The sequence below is a fragment of the Sus scrofa genome, chromosome 1, assembly GCF_054392235.1.
Source record: "Sus scrofa isolate SSC_HxYL_T2T_F1_AM1 chromosome 1, Sscrofa_HxYL_maternal_Yorkshire_Landrace_v2.0, whole genome shotgun sequence".
In the NCBI taxonomy this organism is placed as follows: Eukaryota; Metazoa; Chordata; class Mammalia; order Artiodactyla; family Suidae; genus Sus; species Sus scrofa.
This window is the reverse complement of record NC_139383.1, coordinates 234,859,345-234,885,885: the sequence shown is the minus strand read 5'-3', so window position 1 is coordinate 234,885,885 and position 26,541 is coordinate 234,859,345. Positions and strand designations below refer to the sequence as shown.

Sequence of the window (26,541 nt, the reverse complement as noted above, 5' to 3'; positions counted from 1 at the left end):
ACATTTGAAGCATGTCACTTGAAGAGGTGCCAGTGTTTGTGCCTGCCCAAAGAGCCTATACATCTCAGTCCAGCTCTCATTCTGACTTCTATACAGGGACTAAAACAATAAAAATTTGACTATTCCTCTTGCTTGGCTCTGTGCAGTATTCACTGATGGGATTTCACTTGGATTGAAATCACAGGATGTGTTTTCCTTACAGTTTTGGCAGCAGAGATGCTACCTGACCATGTGGCAGTCCCTGTATCCTTTGGCAACAAGTCAATTTCTTCTCTTGGGCACATTCATAACCAAAGGCAAAGGAAAGAGGAGAAATTGTGGAGACACAGCCAACACTGTTCAGGATTTTTCACCATAATGTCCTTCTAGTCCCTGCCCAAGGCTGAGGACTCGGTACCTCCATCTGCCTAAATAGCAGCACTGCCCAATAGAACTTTCCATGATAATAGGAATGTTCTGTATCTCTGCTGTCCAATCAGACAGGCACTAAGCCCTTGAATTGTGACTAGAGTGACTAAGAAATTGAATTTTAAATTTTATTTAATTGTAATAAATTTAAATTTGAATTGCCACATGTGGCTAATAGCTAGCACAGCTCTGCCATTTCTGTAATTGGATTCTACCAGACTGGGAGCCCTTGAATGTCTGACAGATTTCCAATGTTATTAGAAATTTTCCCTTTCATTTTTAAAATTACATTTACATTCTTTCTTCCAACCAACATTATGTATTCAGTCATTCAACAAATATTTTTGGATAGACACCTACCATGTTCCAGGCCCTCTTCTAGATGTGGGCAAAAAACAAAACAAAACAAAAAAACACCTATAAAGCAAATAGGCAAACATTTTTGCTATTGTGGAGCTTATATTTTAGTCTGGTTACATAGATAATAAGTAATCAACATAATAAATAAATGTGTAGAATATTTTAAAAGGTGATATACTATGGGGAAAAGGAGAAGGGTGAGGGGCAAGATAAGGGGCAGTGGAAAAGCCTCTGTCTTCAGCAATTTGATGAGCACGGAGAGGAGGAGTAGATAAGTAATATAACTTGCAGTTGGTGTAGCCAAGGAGCTATAGACCAGTTAGGATTTTCTTAATCTGTCCTTATGAAATACCAGATATAAGATGCACAGCACAAAGCTTTTCTTATAATAGGTATGAATTGCCTCTCTTACAACCATCCTCAATACCACCTCACCACCCACCTTCTGTTTCCTTTTGTATGTATAGCTATGCCTTCTGTTTTGCTATAGCTGGCTCAGGATTCTAGAGTGGGTTAAGAAAAATAGTTGATAGATAGCTAGACAGATAGTTAGATAGGAAATAAATGGTAGGAAGAAAGAAGAAAGGAAAGAGAAATATCACTCTATGGGTAGTAGTCAGTGAAACTTGTCAGAGAGCAGACTACTATCAAGGTGTGTGCATCATGCCCAATTATAGGCACCTTCTCTAAGATATTTCTAACTACCTCACATTGCTAGATGGAAATCCTCAGGAAAAGCCCTCGTTAACAGCTATTCTAGGCTAGATGCTATTGACAAGATCAGAGGCCCTATTTATCACAGGTCTTAGCTGGTAGGGGTCATTATTATCTGGAGTTGATCCTCAGTAAAAAGTTGGGAAAAGTAACTTTCTACCCCCTTGTTCCATCTGGGTAACTTTTCTGCATTTCATTTGTGCATCTTCCCCTTCTGTCTATCCAACTAGTGTTTTCTAAAAACCATCAGCATCAGTAAGTTTACAGCTAAGTGAGTTTACCATGCAATACTTATCCCAAGAGTTGATTTTAGGGCTTCTAATTGTTGAGCAAAATATTTGCTTTCCTTTTAATTAATTAAAAGGAATGTTGGTTATCTGATAAGTTAAGAAAGTAGCCCCAAGAAAGTAGTTGATCCTTTAAATCCTATTATTCAGTCTCCTTATACATAAGATATATAAGATTTTGTCTCAGGGATAAAACATAAGAAATCTCCACTTGTATCCAGTCATTTAAACAACAAATCACTAACTTTACTGCACTGAGCAGAGCTTACATATTCAAGTTGCTGTAATTCATTATCAGAGATTCTTCCTTCTGATCCTCTTGTCCTCCAAGCCTAGCTCTGATGTTTTCAGTTATATCATCTTTAGCAAGTAAGTTTTGCTCTACAGGCTTCAGATTCTTCATCTATAAGATGATTGATCTAAGGTCATATCATTCCTTTATCCTGAACTTCAAATTTGCAGCAAAATTTTCAGATTAGCACTTTTCCTAGAACATACAGACTCCAGAAATAATCAAAATATAAGCTTCAGGGGGAAGTCATAGTCAAGTGAGACTTCTGATCCTAACACCTATTTGACTTCAAGATGACATAAAATTATCTAGAGTAATGGTTTTAGGATATCTTCTCATCACTTGTTTGTTTTTATGACATTAATTAACATGAGAGCTAATAGTCTTTCTTCATTGATAACCTTCTATGTGGTTTTGAATTATAGCCTTTTCCATCTCATTCACAGATCTGCTCCATCCAACTTTTATAGAAATATTTCAGTTTTTCTTTTCTCCAAAGGGATGGTGTGCAGGTTATTTGTATATCCAGTACCTTGCCTCAGCTCTGAGCAAGGCATCATTGGGATGCTCTATAGGTATGAGGGCCCCTAGGATATCTATTAATTTAAAAAACCTGCTTATTATCGAACACTTATTATGTGCTAGAACCAGTACTAGGTGCTTTCTGTACCTGATCTTTTTTCCCCAATGCATCAATATATAAAGACATATTCTACCCCCTCTCAACAGATAAGGAGATAAAGGCTTAGAGAGATTGAATAACTGTCTCAGGTCCCTCAACTAGCAAATGAAAGAACTGGATTACAACCAAAAGCACCATAGCAAAGGGCCTTAATTATAACATTCCATCTTCTGCAGAAGATTGCAAAATTGACCTTACCTCTTCTATGTAGGACATAGAATTAGTTGAAAAAAAAATGTAGCTGTATGCTGAGTTGACTTTTATGTGATATTATGTCCAGTTGGCATAAAACACCAAGATATATGTGAAGGAGATTATCTTGATAGCACTAAAATCCTTAAAGTCTTCAAACAGTTATTGTGGACTTTTATGGGCAATACATTGCTGTAAGATTATGCGAGAGAGAGTGAATAAGCATCCACTCATGCCAAGAGCTACAAAGCAATTCAAAGGGGGAAAAATTCCCCAAAGGTAGAACCAAATACAGATCTTTGAGTTGGGTGGCCAATTCATTTTGAGTTTAAAGAAGAACTCAAAAAGCCAAGAACATTTCTTAGAGATGAATATGATTGAAAGATAAAGGATCAAGAAAATCCACTCATTGAGAGGCAAAATACTATGCCACTTCCCCATTCTTCCAAATAGTTTTGAAGTCCTTTCCAACATGAGCAAAGGGAGTGGGGAAGGGCACCTGGTAGCTGCTACAAAGCAGACAGCTGCTCATGTATTCAGTCAATCCATAAACATTCTTCTAGAACTAGGGTTGAACTATGTACTTACTCTTCTAGAGCATAGATACAGACAAAGATGCACTTACTGCCTCAGAGTGTTCATAATCTATCAGAGGGAAACATATATCTAACTAAATAGTTTCCATGCAATATAATAATTGTTGTAATATGTAGCAAGTGCTATGGGTACATCAAGGGAGTGGTAACTGGAGACTTTCACACAGGATGTGGATTTTGAGCTGAATTATAAATGATGAGTTTTGAGTGATGAGATTAGATATAGAGAGTATTTCAAGCAGCAGGTATAGCAAGTTCAAGGGCCTAGAAGCCTGCAAGAGTCTGGTGTGTCTGGGTGAAAATAGCATTTCTTAGGGTATCTGTGAGAGGGTAGCAGGAGATGAGCCTAGCTGTGGAGAGAAACCATGATAAGCCTTAAATGCCATATGCAAGTTGAAATGTTATCTTGCTAGTAATGAGAAGATATTACAGGGTTTTGAGAAGGATCTGGTATAACTATTTGCCTTGTAGGAGAACCATTCAATCAACACTGTGGAGAATGTATTAGAGAAGGATGAAAAAGAAACCAATAAGTGATCTGTTGATGCCATTCAAGTAAAGTATAATAAGGGTCCAACTTCAGATAGAACAAGAACGAAGTAAACTTGAACAATATTTTAGGAAGTCAAGTTTCTCTGTTATCTAGTTTCTGACAGGAGTTATCAAAGCTAGCAGGTGCTATTGTTGTTGCTTTATGTCTCTACACAGACCCCAAAGTGAGGTAAGGGCATCAAGAAAATACCCTCCTGTTTTAGGTGGTATCTTAACCTGGGCTTTAAAGGTTGACCTAATAATACACACATTTTACTGAAGATGTCCCTTAGAAACAGCAGTTATGGGATAAAGTATTCCTACTTACATGGTATCCATGAAAAAAGACTCTGACCAGGATCCCAAGGCTGAAAACAAATACCTGGTACCTTATAGGTGCTAAATGATGTAAATAGGCAGCTTGAGCAAATGAGAAAATAGTTATAGGTTCTGTACTTCAAATCAATATTAATATTTTGAAAATATTTATGAGTGGTTAGACTATTATTTTTAAGGATAATGGTTGTTCTCATTATAATCAACTATTAAAAAAAAGAATCCAAAATAAGGCAGTGGAGGCTATTTATCACTGAAATATGGAAAAGATTGCCGTTTCTGTTCTCATCTGAACAGAAACACTTGACAGGGTTGCCTGTCTCCAAGGTTACCACCATCAATATATTCCTTCTCTGCATGTTCATACTTTTCTCCCATCAAGAATAGAATCTGTCAGAGTTCCCGTCATGGCACAGTGGAAATGAATTTGACTAGGAGCCATAAGGTTGTGGGTTCAATCTCTGGCCTTGCTCAGTGGGTTAAGGATGCAGCATTGCTGTGAACTATGTTGTAGTTCACAGACGTGGCTCGGATTCCTAGTTGCTGTGGCTGTGGTATAGGCCAGCAGCTGTAGCTCTGATTAGACCCCTAGCCTGGAAACCTCCATATGCCATGCGTATAGCCCTTAAAAAAAAAAAAAAAAAAAAAAAAAAAAAAAAGAATAGAGTCTGTTTCTTCCCCTCCTCTTGAATCCAGTCTGCTCTTAGTGACTTGCTTGATTAATTGAACATAAGGAAATGACATTCTGTGACTTCTAAGGAGAAATCATAAGAAGCCTTTCAGTTTTTGCTTCAGCCTCTTTGAACACTCTCTCTTGGAATCCCTTACTTTAAGAGAAGTCAGCTGTGTAAGGAGTCCATCTACCCTGTAACCACCATAGAAGGCAGTGCCAGCCAGCCCTCAAATTTTTTCAGCCATCCCAGACCAGGTATCAGACTTACAAGTAAAGAAGCCATCTTGGACTTTCCAGCCCTAGCAGAGGCCACAAGGAGAAGAACTGAGGCCCCAGACATATGGCCCCAGTTGAACCATTCTAGCCATCTTCATTTATCACAGCCTCTCCAGCTAAGGTCTGAGATATCACAGACCCAAGATGAGTTAGCTCTTCTGTGCTCTGCCTGAACTGTTAGCCCACAAATTCATCACCACAATAGACAAAAGCTGTTTTACATTGCTAAGTTCAGGATGTGATAGCTATTAATAAATGACCAGAAATATAGGACACACGATCCTGTGAGCTCCATGAGGCTAGGACTGCATATTATTTTTCTCTATCTCTGGCTTAGTGCCTGGCACATAGTAAGCACCAATATTGTTTGTTGAATGAATGAATGAATGAATGAATGAGTAAATAAATATCTAGATGTCTGTATGGAATGTTGCAAGTCTCCATTATAATTAAGCTTCCAAATCTAAGTATCTCTCTTTCCCAAATCTAAGAAAGAAAAGTGATTTCTGACCTCTCTCTAGAGTAGGAAAGTTATTTCTCCAGCTTGGATTGGAATGTCCTTGTACTACTTTGCTCACAAGCTATGCAGAGCACAATGGAGATGGCTCTGCATTGCACACAGAAGCCCTGACCACTGGTCGTGCTACTTAATAAGGACTGGTCAGACTCTTTCCTAAGGAGCATCGTAGGACTGTGTTTTAATAGTAGCACATGCTTACACAGGACTTGCTGTGTGCCAAGCTCTTTTCTAAGTGTCTTACAAAGATTAATTCATTTAATCAAGTCTATGAGATAAGGACTATTACAATTCTATTTTAACTATACTGCCCCAAGTGTGGAAATGCTGAACAGTTTGCACAGGATAACACAGTTAGCAAATGATGGTTTCACCCCAGACAGCCTGACCCTGATGACCTTAATCCTTTTTTTCATGATGCTGTCCTGCCTCTGCGAAGAATCATGCTGCTACTTGCAACCCCAGCCATTTGGGAATAAGTGATAACTTTTACTAAAGAAGAAGAGAGAGGGAAGGGAAGGAAAGGAAAATCCCATTCTCTGTAATCTTAGGCAAGACATGTAAACCTGTTTACACAAATGTTGCACTTAGTAATTTGCTTTGACTTCAAAAAATGCTAAAATTTCATTTTTTTAGAGCATTAGAGATTCCATAGGAAATGATGTTTTTAAGTACCAAATTTTGGTATTTCTAGCAATCATTTTTTATTTATATAAGTAAAATTTTCCCATATTGTATCTGAGTGAGTTATGGGGCATGAGAAGGGTTTGTCTCCTGAAGATCCATTAGTCTAAGCCTAGCTCTTTGAGTCCCATTGAATCGTAAATGCATTTTCCAATTTTTAAATCTATGAACAAAACTCTAGTGTTGCAGGTAATTAGATTCATTCTGAGAAAAACTATGTCCACATGGGTCGAATTGCCAGCATTGGAACAGAATACTAATAGCAAACTGTGGGAAGTTTTGTTGGTTTCTCTGAGCAATGGATAAACACTGACCTATTTCAAATGACTCTGTGACTCATCTGAAAAGCTTCAGATCACAAGGACAGCATTTAAATGGAGACACAAATGCCATGGTGTAGAGATTTTCCTCACTTCCTAAATGACTACACTTCCTAAATCAGAAAACCTTCTAATTTGAGGTATACCCAAAATAGCGTGGGTACATATGAAGCCACAAATTAACAGTTTCCATAAATAGGTACCACTTTGTCAAAGACCCAATTCTAGAACTACAACTTTACATAATACTATGACCATGTTTTGATGTCAAGAAATTTTCAATCACTAGTCTAGTGCCATAAAAAGAAATCTAAAATGGTCTTAGTTCTATTTTTTGCTCATGATTAACTATAACAGTCAAGATTTTTAAATCATTCCAGTGTTGTGCAGAAAAAAAAATAGGAGAAGCTAAGAAAGTAATAATTTCAAGAAAGCAGACCTCCCAATATCATGAGTATGGCTACAAAATAAGAAAAGTGCAGTAGAGGAGATAGAGTAAGAATTTGTAGCATAGTTCAGCATAGAAAATGCTTGTGAAAAATTAGAAGCCAATATAATCTTCAGCATACTAAATGCACCTGCCTTTGTCTTCATTTACTCATTTTCCCTTATCTTCTCCAAACTTGTCTGATTTCCTTCAGATATTCTCTACATCACAAAAAGGAAAAGCCATTTCCTACAACAGATTGACTCACATTTCTACCTCCAATGCAAACGTTTAGGAAAGTGAAAGACATATTTATAGTTTACAAGCGGGAAAAGCAACACCATGGAAGGAAGGCTGAATTCAATAGACTCACTGAGATTGTCAAGCTATGTGACTCTGTACACATCATTTAACCTCTTTGGGCCGAAGTCTCCTCTTCTGCAAAATGGAATTAATAACTGCTTTTTTTTTTTTTTGGCTTTTTGCTATTTCTTTGGGCCGCTCCCGCGGCATATGGAGGTTCCCAGGCTAGGGGTCTAATCGTTGCTGTAGCCACTGGCCTATGCCAGAGCCACAGAAACGCAGGATCCGAGCCGCGTCTGCAACCAACACCACAGCTCACGGCAACGCCGGATCCTTAACCCACTGAGCAAGGGCAGGGACCGAACCCGCAACCTCATGGTTCCTAGTCGGATTCGTTAACCACTGCGCCACGACGGGAACTCCCATTATACCAGATCTTTTTGAAAACAATGTTATTAAACTCTCTGCAAAGAGTCTGGGCCCCCAAAACTGTTATTTCTCTGTCAAAAGGGGGATTTGCAAGTGTTTCTGAGCTGCCAATGGCAAAGAAGCATCAAAAATGAAATTTTCCTCTTGATGCAGTCAGAAGGATAGAAAAAGAACTAAACCAGGAATCACAGTTTTTTGATGTTTAGTGAGTATAACTTAATGTTTTGAAAGAACTGAATCACCTTTGTTCCACTTAAATCCATCTTTGCTCCAACAGTGACAGTTATCCCCCTTTTGGAAAACACCAGCCTAGGGGATTCTTGTACTTCTAGAAGTAGAATGCCATGGTTTGTGTTGCTAAATGATTTAACCAAAGCCACAATTTCATTCAGTTGCAAAATTGGACTAAAAAGTGTAAGATGCTTGGTGTCTTTCAGCTCTTTCAACCTCTGAAGTCCATAATCAGCTAAGTTGCACATCATTTCTCAATTTTTACAAAGTGACAGCTTGGCTACAAGTGACAGACATATCCCTCAAACAGTTAATGACCTCAGGGAACTGGGATTTCATTACAGATGGTTGGCAATGGAAAACAAATTTTGAGTTGTCAAAATTAAACACCTGCAGATAAATGATTGAATCTACCAAGTGGCTAATTGGGGGGGTCTCCACCTTTGTTAATCATGTACAATAGGACTTCCCGTCGTGGCTCAGTGGAAGTGAACCTGACTAGTATCCATAAGGATGCAGGTTTGATCCCTGGCCTCGCTCAGTGGGTTAAGGATCTGGCATTGCTGTGAGCTGTGGTGTAGGTCAGATATGGAATTATTGTGGCTGTGGTCTAGGCCAGCGGCTATAGCTCTGATTTGACCCCTAGCCTGGGAACTTCCATATCCCACAGGTGTGACCCTATAAAGACAAAAAAAAGAAAAAAATCACATACAACATTTATGTAACCAGACATTGCAAAAATCTCTAGACTCACCCACATAAGTTGCCTGTCAAATAGCTACACGCTCAGGTATGAGTACTCATGTCTTGACGCTTCCAGAAAATTAATTGGCAACACAAATGTACTCATGTTACTCTCCAACTTAAATCCTTCAATGGTTTCTCATTTCCTGGGGGATAAGATTTAAAATAAAATCTGAGGTCTCTAACAGTGACTTAACAATTCCCACGATCTTGCCCTCACTTAGCCCTTCTGCAGCCCCATCTTGTCTCATTCTTTCTTTTGCTCTCTATGCTCTAGCCATTTTGGCCTTCTTTTGTTTTCTCCAAACTAGGTCTATTCATGCTGTTTTGCCTGCCAAATATGCTCTTACCCAGCACTGCCCCTCATCTCCTCCCCACAATCATGATAATAATCCTTTATTCCTTAAGTCTCAGATAAAATAGCACTTCCTCAGAGGAGTCTGCCCTGAACACCCTAGATTAGAATGTATTCAACTGTCAATGAGCTTTTCTACTTCTTTTTTAAAATTTTTTATTGTTATTTCCCGCAGCACACTTTTTTTTCCCCACTATACAGCATAGGGACCCAGTTACACATACATGTATATGTAATTTTTTCTGCCGTTGTCGTGCTCTGTTGTAAGTATCTAGACATGGTCCTCAGTGCCACACAGCAGGATCTCATTGTTAATCCATTCCAAAACAATAGTTTGCATCCATTAACCTCAAGCTCCCACTCCCTCCCACCCCCTCCCCCTCCCCCCGGGCAACTACAAGTCTATTCTCTAAGTCCATAATTTTCTTTTCTGTGGAAAGGTTCATTTGTGCGGTATATTAGATACCAGATATGAGTAGTATCATATGGTGAAGTAAGTCAGAAAGAGAAAGCTTTTCTACTTCTTTACCACTGTCAGTTATAGTTGAATTGCTGGTTCGTGCCTTTCTCCTCCACTGGTGGGTAAGCTCACTGAAGGCTGTGAGTGTGTAGATCTCATCTATCCCTGTGGCCCTGTTGGGCACCACAGTGTATGGCACTAAAGAGACATCACTAAGCAGTTGTTGAGCGAATGGTTTCAGACCAGTTCACAAATCAGGCTACAGAGTCCTCCAGAATAATTTAGTGATCTTGAGAGAATTTGGTATCATTTTTCAATTTTATCTGAATCATTCTCTTTCTCTAAATTATATGTTCATGATAGAAACATTCCTGGGGGACCAAAGTGCTAACCCAATTGTCCATTGAGCTGAGTGACATTCCAGGATCCTTGGCATAATTCTATCAGGGGGAATGCACCTGCCTCAAAGCAGGGCCACAGTAATAACCAGCCTAATGGGTCTAGGTGAATCCTCACACAATCCTGGGGCACAGCAGGCCAGTGATAGGAAGACATTCTCCAGCCTTTCATCTTGCTTTTTTTTAAGCGACAGAATCTGTCCTGCTTTCATGTTAATGGGAATTTTATAATTCCCTCCTCAAGTAGCCTCAGTGCTAAAGAGAGTGCAATGCACTTGGTGTAATTAGAGGCAGTTTGGTGTAGAGGAAAGAACACTGGACAAAAAGCCAGAAGAACTAGGTTCTGGCTCTGAATCTGCCACTTGTTTTTGGCGTGACCTTAAGCAACTGGCTCTTTCTGGCTAAAATATCCTTCTGTCTTGAAATGGACAAATTTCTTGCCTATCAAGTTTCAATAGGCACTAAATGAGATGGTAACTATAGTTTACTCTTGTGTCTAGGAGTTGCAGGTACTTCCTTTGTGAAATCAATTTGTAAACTCTAAAATACTAAGCAAATTATGATAATGTTGTCACTAGTCCTTAAGAACAGTTTTATCTTCCTAATTTTGAATAGTATCTATTAATAATAAAATGACTTTTCATTCCTACTCTTTGACAGCTGGTAAAGATAGCCCAGTTTTCACCAGGCTAGTGAGAAAGGAGTTAAAAAGTCATTGAGATCAGTCCATATCCAGGGGATAATTGAGTTTTGACTTGATATTATGCACCTCTCTTGTTTTACTTCATTCTTCTATAGTATAAAAACTATCTTTTAATGAAATAGTCAATATAATATCCCTTTATGGGTCAGGCTCTTACTGGCAAATAACACAGCAAAAGCTTGACATAAATAATTATAACCTGGGAGTTCCTTTTGTGGCACAGCATGTTAAGGATCTGGCATTTTCATTGCTGTGGCTTGGGCTACTACTGTGGTGTGGATTTGATCCCTGGCCCAGGAACTTCTACCTGCCATGGGCATGGCCAAAAAAAAATAATGATGACCTGAATTGTGAGCCAGACCAGCTGCCTCAATGGAATAATTTTAAGTGAAACATAAGTCCTCACTGATACTCAAAAATTCTCTTCATTGAATTCTCAAATTTCTCCTCACTGATACTCAAAAATTCCTTAGATATAATTTGTCTTTCCACAGTTGGACATGAGGTTCAAATTTAAAGCTCCTTCAAATAAGTTATAGAGCAAATTTTTACCAAGATGCAAAGGATTAATTGAAGGTATTCTTTTTTGTTTTGATAATAGCACTTGTGCAAGAAAGCATTAAACACATGCCACATAAAAGAAAAAAAAGCCAAAAAAGAACTAAATCCATCTTATTACTTTACTCATTTAGGTAGTGAGATGTTAAAATGGATTTACTTTTAAATTTACTCTTTTAAAACAATTATCACAATCAAAATAACTGCTGTGAGAAAAATGCAGGAGGAAGTAGCTCCTATCGAATGTAAATCCTCCTAATGCTTTCTCATATTCTATATCTGTCAAAAATACATACTAAATAGGAGCTGAATTAACCCGCTTTCAACATTTTTTTTCCTGCAGACTTATAAATGAATCTTTGAGGGACCAGCTGTTGGTGACCATCCAGAAGACTTTCACATACACTCGAACCCAAGCTCAGCATCTATTCATCATCCTTATGGAATGCATGAAGAAGAAGGAGTTGGTATGTAACAGTGTTTCCATGGGAGCAGAGCCCTCTCCCTAGTCCCTCTGTCTGTTTAACCATTTTCTTGAACTACAGACCAACTGTTTTCCCTTTCTGGTCAAGCTTACAACCTTCCTCAGGCTTCACTGGCACCTATAGCTTCCTTCCCTCAGTAGTTGCATTTTCTGCTTTAATTTCATGAAATGTGGGAGGCAGTGTTCTAGCCTCATTTCTTATTGAAGCCCATGTGCATGCTCTGATTGCTCAACCCAATGAGGTGAAGAGAGAACACAGGCTTCCCCCTGGAAAATGCTTCCATTGATCCTCTTAGGTTGGAGGTTTCACTCGGCTTGTGAGCAGTGAATCACTGATGTGCTTGGTGTCAACTACCTTAGTGACACAGGGTTCAGGCTAATCTGCTCATCTGTGCAGGTAGAAAATGGACTGGTGGAAATTTATGTAATTTCTAAAGTTTCCTTCAGTGGCTACTGAAACCTTTCTCACATCTGGGAAAAATGTCTTAGAAGTGTGTGACCACAGAGAACTTCTGTTAGGGTGAACAGAAGTAGCCTGAGCTAACATTGGAGGAACACAGACTGTGTGTGCCAGGCAGGACTCCAGATCTTTACATGTATTAACTCACATGATCTTGGCAACTATCCCAGTGTGAGAGGTACCACTGTTATCCTCACCTTACTGATGAGGAAACACAAAGTCACGTGATGAGTAAATCAGGAAGTAGACTGAAAACCAATGGTATTTAATCTCTGTGGGGGGGTATTTTTATTCTGAAATCATCTTGTTGAAGCACATGTAGTGAATCACCCACTCTGGGTCAAATCAGGATGGGTCTCAGCGAGAGGAGACGAATCTCAAAGGCCATGTGAGCCCATCGGCTGATGGAAAGGCAAAGGAACAGTTCAGGGAGTTCCCTGGTGGTCTACTGGTTGGGACTTGGTGTCACTGCTGTGGGCCAGGTTCAATCAATCCCTGATCTAGAAACTGAGATCCTGTGTCAAGCCACTGCACACCGCAGCAAAACAAAACAAAACAAAACAAAACAAAACAAAACAAAAAAACCCACACTCACACACACACACACACACACAAACAGTTCAAACCTGAGCGGTGGTCTTTCTCGGGCTTCAGAGGATCCCAAGTCTGCCTAGGCATCCTGGAATGATTACCCCTGGGGACATTGTGGAGGGACACTCTTCCTCAGACGTGCACTAGGGCCAGACCCTAAAAGGCTCAACCATAAGGAGGTGGGTGGGGTCCAGGGGAGCTGGGTCAAGCTGCCTGCAGCCAGTCCCCCACTGGACTGTAGGCTCCTTGGGGCTGGGCTGGAACTGTCTTGTTCACGATGGTGTCCCTATGTATGTGACAGTGGCTGCTCCCTGAGGCTGCCAGGAGGGAGCCTAAACTTCTGAGCCTCAATTTCTGAGTCTGAGAAACCGAACATTTAGAAAACAAAGACTTGATTATAGTAAGCGTGACCTAACTCCAGAAAGCAGCCACCTGACTCTGATGAGAAGCCTTTCTATGAGAGGAGTGAGGTCAGGACAGTGGACAGCACCTCTAATCCTTGAGTGTCTGACCTAAGTAGTCTGGCCACCCAGTAGAGAGAAGGCTGCCTGGAAATCCGTTTGGCAGTCATGACGGCCGAGACCCAGGAGAGCCTGTGTCAATCCTGAAAATGCTCCTGGCATCCTCCCTTCTTAGAGGCAGTTAACTCACAGTGTTTCAGCCCACGTGCTTCCTCCTCTCCCAGGGAAGAACATGGAACTCAGCTTCAACGTGCATCAGCAGGGATTTTCTCCTGACTGTGACAATTAAAATTTAACAATGCGAAGGCCAGTGACTGTGACAGCTTACCAAAACTCTGTTTTAGCAGTCCTGCAAAGTTCCTAGAAAGGCAGTCAGGATCAAAATTCTAGGAACCAGTCATCTTAAAATCAATAGAGGCTGAATATACTTTTTCTGGGTATTTTATAGGACTATTCCCTGGGATTCTTTCTGCCTAATAATTGTCACTTTATCATGGCCCCTGCTGAAAGGTCAACTTCATTTTAATGTGAGATATTTATTGTTAGAAATGTTGAGGTACCCCTAACTCTAGGCTAAGGACATGTGATTTCAAGCAATAAACTGTCCTGATCGCCACATCTGGGCAGAAATTAGGACTTTTATAAGCATAAATGTAACTAAAATTATTTCTATTTTTGAAGGATCCTGTGCAGGGGAAGGACTAGATGCTTTAGAAAGGAAGTGGAAGGATGTAGGCATTATTTTTCTCCTTTTGAAGGAAGCCAGGGTGGGAACTGAGGCTGGAGAGGTCAGGAGATGTGGGCACAGCCAGGAAGAGCCATGTGTGGGCTGTCCCGCTGCAGAGTCCAAGTATCTCCTCGCCCACACTGTGAGGCTTAGCACACATAACAGGGAGCACAGGGGTACAAAGGGCTCCTCTTCTCATACATCTCATACAGTGTAAAATTTTCACACCCCAATTGGAGATTTAATCCATCTGGTGTTAGGTACAGAATTTCTTCACTACTTTTTAAAATTGAAGTATGGTTGATTTACAAGCATCAGGTATACAGCAAAGTGATACACACACACACACACACACACACACACACACAGTAGGTCTTGTTTATTTTATTTTATTTTATTTTTTGGTCTGTCTTTATTTTTTTAGGGCCACAGGTGTGGCATATGGAGCTTCCCAGGCTAGGGGTCCAATTGGAGCTGTAGCAGACAGCCTGTACCACAGCCACAGCAATGTGGGATCTGAGCTGCATCTGTTACCTACACCACAGCTCACAGTAATGCAGGATCCTTAACCCACTGAGCGAGACCAGCAATCAATCCTGCGTCCTTATGGATGCAAGTAGGGTTCGCTAACCACTGAGCTATGATGGGAACTCCTGTTAATTTTATATAGAGTAGTGTGTAATCTGTTAATCCCAAATCCTTAATTTATCCCTCCCCCTCTTTCCCTTTTGGTAACCATAAGTTTGTTTTCTCTGTCTGGGAGTCTGCTTCTGTTTTGTAAGTAAGTTCCTTTGTGTCATTTTTTAGATTCCATCCACATGTTAAATGATATCACGGTATTTGTCTTTCTCTTTCTGACTTCACTCAGTATGATCATCTCTAGGTCCATCCATGTTGCTGCAAATGGTATTTTTCTGTTCTTTTTATGGCTGAGTAATATAGCATTGTATGTATGTACCACAACTTCTTTATCCATTCCTCTGTTGATGGACATTTAGGTTACATCCTTGTCTTGGCTGTTGTAAATAGTGCTGCTATGAATATAGGGGTGCATGTATCTTTTTGCATTATGATTTCCTCCAGATATATGCCCAGGAGTGGGATTGCTGGATCATATGGTAACTCTATTTTTAGTTTTTTAAGGAACTTCTGTACTGTTCTCCATAGTGGCTTCACAAATTTACATTCCCACTTATAAGGTAGGAAGGTCCCCCTTCAGGTTTCTTTTGATTCTCTTTACAGACAAAGCGGAATGTAGTATTCCCTGAGGTCAACCTAACCATTTGTTGCCAAGTTCAGCTTAGGGATTTGGTTCTAGTGCTAATCTTACATCTTTCTTGTTCCAGTATCCTGTTAACTATATTATCAGATCTGGACTATAGATGCATATTTAGCATCTGGGTTGAGTGGTCTCATGGAAAATATGCCTCACTGGGCCCTTTGTATGAGTACTTTCTACTCACCTCACATTGTCCTTGAAGAAATTCACTTCTCTATTTATATCCCAACGTGGGTCAGAACACCTCAGATCCTGTCACCTTCTGAGAAGATATATCCTCTGAGAAACCAACCCATGAACTAAATCCCATCATTGTTATCCAGAAAATAAAACTAAAATTAAAGCAATAAAAACTGTCCACAGCAAAATACTAATTTGGAGACAATTGTAAGGGATCCATGGCCCTCTGCCTCCTTGTATTCAAGGGGGATCTGGTTCTAAAGAACATTGGGACAGGAAAAGTGGACCCAATGGCATAGCACACTCAAGGCTGATTACATGTGTAGAAACCACAGAGCCTTTTATTCCAGAGGACAATGCCAGGTCCTTCCCTTTGCAGCTAGCTGCCTCTTGGAGCTCCCAAAGAAGCCTCCCCTCATCACTACTTCCAATCCACCAGCCCCAGGTTGGGCAGTACATTTGCTCCCAATACTCTGTAGTGAGGGCACTGGTTGGCCCCAGCCAGGTAAGCCCCATGGTATGTGTGGCCCTAAAAAGTGATGGTGATGGATGATACCCACCTGGCTCCTAGTTCACCACCTTCCATTTCCACACTATCAGCCCCTCTAATTTGCTACCCTCCTCTCCCAGCTGCTGGACCACCTAGGGACCAGAGCTATTCACCTTACCATTGCTTCCCAGTCACACCTAGAAATCAAGTCTCTGATCAAAACTGATGCTGCTCTAAAATCTATGACTTTAAATTCCATTCCCACCCCAAAGTACAATTGCCCTTCCCCTCCCTCCCGTACATATCAAACTTGAATGCCAAGCCTTTCCATAATTTTCTAGTCTGAATACATATTCCTGAGATCATCCATGTGGAAAAATATTTTATTTTTTATTTTTTTATATATATTTTTTGCTTTTTCAGGCCACACCCATGGCATATGGAAGTTCCCAGGCTAGGGGTCTAACAGGAACTGTAGCTTCCAGCCTACACCACAGCCACAGCAACATGGGATCTGAGCCACGTCTGTGACCTACACCATGGTTCACAGCAACGCTGGATCATTAACCCACTGAGAAAGGTCAGGGATTGAACCCTCATCCTCATGGATATTAGTCAGGTTCATTAACCATGAGAGGAACTCTAAGGAAACATGTTTTAAAGTGTAGTTTTCCTTGTCCTGTTCATAGTTGAGAGTCCAAGCCATCACTTCCAAAGCTGAGTCACTGGTTCTAATTCAGTTAGGTTTTCAATAATACTGGGCGATTTTTTTATTCATCACTAGCTGATAGCTTCTCCTGTTCTCTACAATCACTGTTCTAAACTTTTTATGTATTAATCTCCTGACTGCTTCTTGGGGCTTTTGTTATGCATTTCAGAGTCCTTATAGTATGGCAACAAGGGGTTCCATCTTAATTTCCTTCTGGCTTGTTCTCATCTGAAATAATAATTCTAAAATCTAGAAATAAACATTGCAACTAGACCATTTTGTTTATCCAGGCCATCAGTTCAGGATGTCAGAAATGAAAATAAACTGATATTTTTAAGACATCAATCAAGAAGCTTCTAAGGATGTCTATAGACATAAAGAAAATTGTGGGGGAACCTAGTACCTACCTTTATTTGGAAGATGATGGCCATACAACCTGAGAAACTAAACTTAAGGAACAGATGCCTTTATGTCATCAGGAATAGATTCCTATCATAGCAGCAGAAGCTATAGCATCCCCAAAGTACCACGGTCTCACTGAGATAGCCCACCTTAATGCAAGGAAAAACCAAAGACATAGAAAATGTGCTACTGGAATAAACTGAAGCAAAGATATAGGTCATCAGGCTTAATCTCCTTTTCAGTAACTTCTTTGTAGCCTTTGATGCTGTCAACTCCTCTTCCCCCTCCAGAGTTACTTTCCTGAGGATTCAGTGATGTTAGACTCTAAACTGCCTTTCTCTTTCCTTGCTGTTTATCTTACAAATCGTTTATCTTTTTATTGCTGGTTCCCTTTCTTCCTCACCATACTATAAACAGCTACTTATCTAAGCCAATTCTTGGCTCTTTATCCTTTCATTCATTATTCTGACTTCAGTTACCACTTTGAAACAACTCCCAAATGCAAACATCTTGAGCCTTGTCTACCAGGCTCCTTCATGTCCAAAGTCCATACTCTCAATGGTAGTCTCATTCTTCCTTCACTAGCTTGTTGCTCTTCCCTGTTAACCTGGTTTCCCCTAATCCAAAATCACCCCAACAGTTCTTTTTCTACACTGCAGGGCTTGGTACACTTTTCTGTAAAGAGGCAGATGCTAAGTATTTCAGGTTTTGTGTTCTTCAAACAGCCTCTGTCCCATATTTTTCTGTTTGTTTGCTTATTTGCTTGTAAACAATGCTTTAAATAATAAAAACCATTCTCAGCTTACTGGACATAGAAAAATAGGCCATGGCCCAAATTTCACCCACAATCTGTGGTTTGCTGGCCCCTGCTATATAATATTGCCACACTCTTGGTGAAGCACAGAACCCATCACATTACTCCTTTGAATGTGAAGTATAATGTTTTGCTTATAGTTTCAGTCTTACATTCTACAACATTTTTATAGGTGCCTCACAGTAACCAAACTGATCTTCTTGCAGTCATTTTTAAAAAAATTTCCTACTTCCTGCATTTGTTCAAGCTTAGCACTCTCTCTTTATCCTTAACCAGTTTCCAAACACATGCACGTACATGCACACATACACACACACACACACACACACACACCCCTAGGTGACATCTCAGCCCTTTATTTCTAACTCCTTTTTGGTACTTATCATTTATACCTTAAGTTATTTATGTGTATCTCTAATTTCACATGTAAGCTCTTAAAAGCAGAATCTCTAATTTCACATGTAAGCTCTTAAAAGCAGAATCTCTGTCCGATTTGTTATTCCCACTTATCCCTATTTGTGCTTAGTAGCTTAGCATATATGTAGCAGATGCTCAATAAATCTTCATTTGACGAGTGAGTGAATGAATGAATTCAGATGAATATACTTTAAGGTAGAAAGATACCAATTCAGTATCTTTAAATTGTTCTAAAATCTTCATTAATACAGTGACATGACTCCTTAGGGTGTGATAGATTTGGTTTATGGATGTAGATTTGATTCAGGGCCATCTGCTTAAGTTGCTGGACCTATAGGAGGGAATCCCAATGTGGCAATCTCTAGAAGTGGACAAAACTGCTTTTGCTTCAGTACTCAAGTGACTAAACTTCCATTAAGCCCCACTGCCCTCAGCTTGAAGAGAGAATGATAATACCTATGTGTTCTAGGATCTGCCACATTTAGGGCTTCCTCCTTACTGGTAGAGATTGTAATTTTATTTTTTTTCTAACCACAATAAGATAAATATTACAATGCCAAAAGATTGACTGGTCAGGGGGTTTTACATGCCCTATATCTATGCCCTACCAAGTCCAAGGCCATGTGGTATCCAGACATCGCTCACACAGATTCTTGTTCTCTGCTTGATGGTTCCAGGCTCCAGAGCTGATGATTCTCCTCTAGACAGTGGAGAAGGCAATAGAGGGGTGTTGTCTGTGCCTTATGCATGTATATCTGGAGGTCCAACTCTACTGCCTTCCAATGCAGAGAGATTTATTACTTTTAGGAAGGCACATTAAAAGCATATGCTGATGTCCTGTTAAAACTCTCTAGCCACATTTGGGAAACTGAGAGACAGCTCTCTACCTATCATTTCATAGATTCACAAAAACCAAGCAAGCATGATTTCTGAACAAAGAGGTTTCCTCTCCTTTTGTGGATGGGTATCTTATATTTGAAAGCACCACAAAGTCCAAAGTGTTCCTTGTTTAGAAAAGCAGACGCTTGTAAGACTCTTAACACCATAGACTGGGGCACTTAGTGTTACTTGGCACGTTGGTGTCTCAGCATCATGTAGGAGATATTCCTGAAGGTCCTCACTACCACCCCGGGATGCTGGGATAGTTGAGTGTTTCAGCCTGTAAAAGGATGTTGGCACAGTGTGTGGCTCCTAGGAAGCACTCAGTAACTTTAGCTATCATAGCAGTTATTCTAAAAGTCACAACAGATGCTAATTACAGTATAGGTACAAATATCTACTCACCCTTGTTTTTGCTCTAGTTAGTCCTAATTATAATTGTCACTGGAGCACAGTGTGACTTCAGTGACCTGTCATTCATCTTCATTTTCTATCTTCCCTCCTTGCTCATCTTAATGGACAGAGAGTACAGACAAGAAAACATATATAAATGCCTACGTGATAGGAAAGGAGTGAGCCTGTGCCTTCCCTGTTTAACATCAATTGGCAAACAAATGCAGTGGACCTTCTGGAGCCATGAAAGTAAAAAAACCTCTTAAAGTTGAAAAAAGTCTTTTCAGACTGAATGGCTGAAAGTCATAGAGCCATGCATCAAGTTTAGAAAACAGTTCTCGCCAACATAGTGTTTGGGGAGAAATAGAAATGCTCTTTGAGACCAGTGCTGAATTGTACCTAGCTCCTTTGAAATTCATTTGAATATCCTTGTAACATAATTTAAGTCTAAACATCTTAAGTGAGACAATGGAAAGAGGACACAGAAGTACTGCTACTTTAAAACTGTTTCTGTAAGTTCCTGCTATGGTGCAGCAGGATTGGTGTTGTTTCTGCAGTGGCTCTTGCTGCTACAAGGATCTGGGTTCCATCCCCAGCCCAGCACAGTAGGTTAAGGATCCAGTGTTGCCCCAGCCACTACACAGGTCTTAACTGCAGCTCAGACTCGATCCCTGGCCGGGGAATCTCCATATGCTATGGGGTAGGCAAAAAAGAAAAAAAAAAAGGTTTCCATGTTATTTCTCAAAATGCAATGAGTTACTGATTGGTTTTTGGAAGTTCTGAAAGTCTTTTATGTGATTATAATATCACTATTCCAGGAATAAGGATGATGAAGACTTTGAAGTCAGTTTGCCTGGCTTCAAATCCTAGATCTGTCATTTAATATATAGTGTTGGGCAAGTTACTTAATCTCTAGATTCTTAGTTTTCTCCTCAAGAAAGTTGTGATAGTAATTGTATTTACATTATGGGATTAAATAGAAGGATTAAATAGTTAATATATGCAAAGAACATAATGAGCATTAAATACTTTTATTATGAGGATGATGATGTCTTTATAGCACTTTGTCTTTAATAAAGTGATTTTCTTGTCATCTTATTTGATACTAAAATTAGCCTTGCTAAAGTCAGTATTAGTATCTCTACTTTCCAGAAGGAAACCAAGACTTAAAGCCTTAAGTGACAAACCCAGTGTCATGTAGCTTAGTCAATGGCAATCCCAAGACTTGAGACAAAAACATCTTCTGCAAGTCTTGGGCTCTTTCCACCATATTTCATCTGATTCTTTTTCTCAATATCAGGTATGACCAAGTTAAAAATGACTGTAAAGTAGGAGCCCATTTCCTCTTTCATTCCTAGAGTAATTTGAACATATATAATTGGACTTTGAGAGTCCTGGAAAGAATACATTGTTGGGTGGTATTCCTGAAATGCCCTCTGCCCTGTAGAGTAGTCCCTACAAGGAAAATGTAAGCATAGCATCCAAAACACTCAATATATCTGCATCAAAGGCAAACTGAAATTATTCTATTCTAGCATAATATCTTTTTTAATTTTTTAATTTTTTACTATGATTGATTTACAATGTTCTGTAAATTCTGCTGTACAGCAAAGTGACCCAGTCATGTATGTATGTGTGTAAGTGTGTATATATATATGTATATATATACATACATATACTTTTTCTCACATTATCCTCCATCATGTTCCATCACAAATGATTAGATACATACTTCCTTGTGCTATACAGCAGGATCTCATTGCCTGTCTGTTCCAAATGCAAGAGTTTTCATCTACTACCCCAGATTAACAATCCATCCCATTCCCTCCCCCCCCGCCCCTGGCAAACATGAGTCTGTCCTACATATCCAGGATCTTTTCAATCTTTTCTGTTTTGTAGATAGATCATTTGTGCCATATTTTAGACTCACATACAAGTGATATCATACGGTATCTGTCTTTCTCTTTCTGAATTCACTCAGTATGAGAATCTCTAGTTCCATCCATGTTGCTGCAAATGGCACTATTTTGTGTTTTTTTTATGGCTTAGTAGTATTCCACTGAATATATGTACCACATCTTCTTAATCCATTCTTCCACTGATGGACATTTAAGTTGTTTCCACATCTTGGCTATTGTGATAGTGCTGCAATGAACATACGGTGCATGTCTATTTTTCAATGAAAATTTGTCTGAATATATGCACAGTAGTGTTATTTGTTGACTTGTTAATGATGGCCACTCTAACTGGTGTGAGGTGGTACCTTATTGTAGTTGTGATTTACATTTCTCTAATAATTATTGATGTTGAGCATTTTTTCATGTGCTTGCTGGCCATCTGAATGTCATCTTTGGTAAAAGGTCTGTTTAGGTCTTCTGCCCATTTTTCAATGAGTTGTTTGGTTTTTTTGTTGTTGAATTGTATGAGTTGGTTGTATATTTTGGAGATTAACCCTTTGTCAGCTGATTCACTTGCAAAAATTTTCTCCCATTCTGTGGATCGTCTTTTCATTTTTTGAATGGTTTCCTTTGCTGTGTAGGTCGCAGACACAGCTCAGTCTGGCATTGCTCTAGCTGTGGTGCACACTGGCAGCTGCAGCTCTGATTAGACCCTTAGCCTGAGAACTTCCATATGCTGCAGGTGTGGCCCTAAGAAGAAAAAAGGAAACAAACAAACAAACAAACAAAAAACAAGCTGACTTACTAAATAATTTACATGAAAATGGGTTTTAGTTCCAGATCTAGAAAGAGACTGTACCTCTTACCTCCACTTGGCATTTTCACTCTGACTCCCTAGTTCAGGGTCTCATCGTGTATACCTGGACCACTGATCTTTGCTTGGCCACCAATCTCTCCATTCCAGCTGACAATCAACTGCTAAAGGATTCCTTTTAAAGAGCATCTGTCATAACATAACCTCCAACCCAATCAGAAACACCCATCACACCCTCTAGTGTTTCCCCAAGTGAACACCTACTGCTGATTGCATGAGATCCTTTCAGGTAAAAATGCAAATTAATATTTGTATTTTAAGAGTATGTTTTTATCTGCATATATATTAGAAATGATTACAATAAAACATAAAACTGTGGGTATAAGCTTTAAAAAAATATAAGTTTTAGAGGGTGGTCAGTTTGAAGGAAGAGATCGACTTGTCACGTTGGGATATATATGTGGCAAAAATATGAAGATTGTACAAGGATAACTGTAGGTTGGAACATACTGGCTTTCAGAATTAAGTTTTGGTCCCTCAACCTAACGCTCAGGATCCTCCATGACCCAGATCTTCTGTGATACAGATCTAGATCCAGATATGGATCCAGGGCCAAATCCAGTCTAGTCTCTAGCATTTAAGATCCTCCATGATCACAGCTGCTATATACTATTTATTACTCTTGTCTCCAATACTCTAGTCTTACCATATCTAATTTTCTTTGAGGAAAAAGACCATACCTTTTATATCTTTCTGTATTTTGTTCATGCTCTTGAATCATCTCTCAAATGTTAAAAATGCTAGGTCCTACAAGTACCAGGATGAATTCTTCACCCCTACCCTACAATCTATTTCCAAATAGAAGTTTTTCTGCTCTAAATAGGAATATATGGCTGGTGTTTCCCCTAAATTCAACAGGGTAACAATTCTTAGCCTAGTGTTCAAAAACGACTAGCAGTCTCTAGGGTGTTCTGTGACTATCCTGAAAATAATACATGAAATTTTTTTGTGTAAGCATTTTCCTGGAAAAACTTCATTTCAATTATCAGACTCCCCAAGGTACAAGTAACTTCAAAGCGTTAAAAGGCCACTCTAATAGTGGCCTCTCCATGGCAGCAACCAAGTTACAATCACAGGAGCCATAGACATAGCCTTACATTCCTTCTAGCTCCTCAGAGATATTTCATTTGGATAGATATTTACACTCTGAGCAATTTTTAAATGTGTGAACCTCCACATTTCTCAATGAGCATTTTATACAGGAGATCTCTTCCATTCTAAACAGTCAATGTGTGTTTCAGGAGGTCATCACCTTTTAAATGGCCTATGATCCAAGGATGCATTTACAACTCAGAATCCATTTTCTCATAAAGCCCTGTAAATCATCTAGCAAAATTCTGGTTTTCTATAAAGAGACTGAGAGAGAACAAGAAACCAAGACATGTAGTAGGAAAGCAAAAAACGGTTGTGTTGCCCACCTCCCACTTCCCACATTTCCTGTCCTCCCTGAAGAGCATCTGGAGTGCCAGCAGCAGGACTGATAGTGGTTTGACCTCCATCGCACACTTAAACTTCTTGAAGTGTGAGAAGAGAGGAGACCTCTTGAACCAAAGGAAATACTTAATAGAGGATTTTAAGGTAGTATAACAAGTGAAAGGGGGATACAGGTGAGAAGGGCAATGAAGAGGTAGGATGTTTAGTCTTTTGGGAAATCTTCTGCTGTCAATTCTCATATTCAAGTCACTTCCAGACTCTGCTTCCTATAGCATCTCCATGGTGGATAAAGGCAAGGAGAAAAAGCAAGCTAAACATGACAGACACTGGCCCACCCTTTCTCTGCTTTAAATTTATCTTAGTTCTCTAACCCTTTCCCAGTAACCTATCATTTGAATAAAGGTCATGGGACTAAAGTTTGAAAAAAAAAATCACTGCTCCAAAATAGATATTTCCCAGCATCTCCTCTTCCTCTACTTCTGATTCCACAATTTTACTCAAGCCTGTCAGTTTTGTTGTGTTTTTGACCCACACTGTTTGCAGGAGGAAGAGGGGAGTGGAGAGTTGGAGGTGGGAGGATAAATGGAAAGGAATTCTAGCAGTTATTTATATGTGTAGATTATTTGTAAACCAGGTGTCTGAAACCAGAAACTTTCTGCTTTCTCTTCCATGCTAGTCAATGTGTGTAAAATACCTCCTATTGTCTGAATTCATTCACCCACATTTCCTTCTATATAGTATTTATGCTTCTTGTTATTAGATGTGAGGCTCAGGAAATGAATACATTCATCAAATTCCAAGGTTTCAGCCCAGGCCATGAGTGTGGTGTTGCTCAGTATATCATTCTCCCAATTCATGATCTGCGTTCCCCAAACCCAATCCTTGACCTGAAAAAAATTACCCTATCAGGCAAGACAAACATATACTGCACAAAGCCCACTGCTGCCAATATTACCTCTGTCATTTGTCTTTGGGTTATTGCTTGACCATCTTCTCCTTTAAAGAGAATTTAAATGTTTTATTCACTAATCTTTTATGTTACATTAAATAATGTTTCCCTTCTTTGTCCTTATCATTTAGCCTTTGTATTTTCTTTACTGCCCACTCCCACTCTTTGTCATAAGCATGTGACTATCAGCTGTGGGCCAGTGCTCATCTGGAGCTGATCTGTCTTCTTGATTCCATAATGATGTGACTAACACTTCACGTATCCCTGTCCTTGTGGGCCCTGGTATTGCCCTGTGGCAGCCACATAACTGTAGTTTCCTTCCCCTACTTCTTCTCTTTAATTCATAGAAACATAAACACATAAACCAGGGAAGCACAGAACTTTAGAGTGTTAAGAAACCACTTATAGTGATTGTCAGTGTTGCCTTGCCTGCACATTAGAATCACCTGGGGAGTTTTAAAAACTACTGATGCCTGGGAGTTCCCACAGTGGCTCAGCGGTAACAAACCTGACTAGTATCCATGAGGATGCAGTTTCAACACCTTACCTTGGTAAGCTAAGGGATCTGGTGTTGCTGTGAGCTGTGGTGTAGGTTGCAGATGTGGCTGGGCTGTGATGTAGGCCTGTGGCTACATCTCCAATTCGACCCCTAACCTGGAAATTTCCATATGCTGCAGGTATGGCCCTAAAAAGCAAAAAAAAAAAAAAAAAAAAAAAAAAAAAATCCAAAAACCCTAGGATGCCTGGATCCCACCCCTAGTGTTTCTGTTTCTGATGTAATTGGCCCAGGGTGTGGCCTGAGTATGAAAGAATGTTAAAAGCTCTCCAAATGGGATTTTCTCATATAAGAAAAGTCTTACTTCTGCACCAGTACTACTTCCACAGTCTAATTCCTTCTTTGCTTTTGTGCTTAGGGAAGATCTGGCATAATTTGCCACAAGGAGATGAACTTCATCTTTCTATAAAATAGATTAAAAGTTCACTTATATGAAACACTTCATTTTTCAAAGATACCAGCAAATGAAACATCATTACACAATGAAAGCAGGCCTAGAGGAGGCTGGACAGAGAAAGCACATAATTAAATAAAATTGGCCCCAACTGACTTGATTTTAAATGTTGTGATCACATCCTCTTCCAAGCACTTGGCCATGACTTACATCAGTGGTTAGAATGACTGTTGGGGGTCTTATACCATATCCAAGGCTTTCTGCACACCCCAGCGATGAACCCTTCAATGATAAAATACAGCCAAGAGGCTGAAGGCATCACTGACTAGTGGACAGAAGGGAAGAGAAGGAGGCAGGTGGAAGAGGAGACAAGAAAGAGTAATCCCTTTCTTGTCAGTTGCTTTTTGTAATTTTGTCTTCCCTAATATCATCCCTATTTTTACAGACAGAAAAATGTGCTTGGAGTGACTGGAAGTCACTCAGCTAGAAAGTGACCTGATCAGTCCTCCTCCTACCATTCCTGCCTCATAGTCATCACTTGTTCAGAGAACATAACCTGCCCAGATCTGAGTGAAATAAAGTTCCAGGTGTGAGGAGGGGCAGTTCTCACCCAGGGGGAGGAGCACCACTGCTCTTAGCCCCCTGGGTGGAGGCAGGATGACTTGGGATGCAAG

The 26,541-nt window shown here is 39.7% G+C and overlaps 1 protein-coding gene across 37 annotated transcripts in view; it reads left to right on the top strand.

Moving 5' to 3' along the window:
- The window catches only part of TRPM3 (transient receptor potential cation channel subfamily M member 3), an 845,347-nt gene that overhangs the window by 649,623 nt on the left and 169,183 nt on the right, over positions 1 to 26,541 (top strand). For all 37 annotated transcript variants that reach the window (XR_014822585.1, XR_014822584.1, XM_084987411.1 and 34 more), the window contains one exon: positions 11,820 to 11,943. Coding sequence is in view for 35 of the 37 variants with exons in the window: in XM_084987411.1 (XP_084843537.1) it covers positions 11,820 to 11,943 (124 nt within the window). In the remaining 2 variants the exon portion in view is untranslated. The remainder of the gene's footprint in view (positions 1 to 11,819; positions 11,944 to 26,541) is intronic.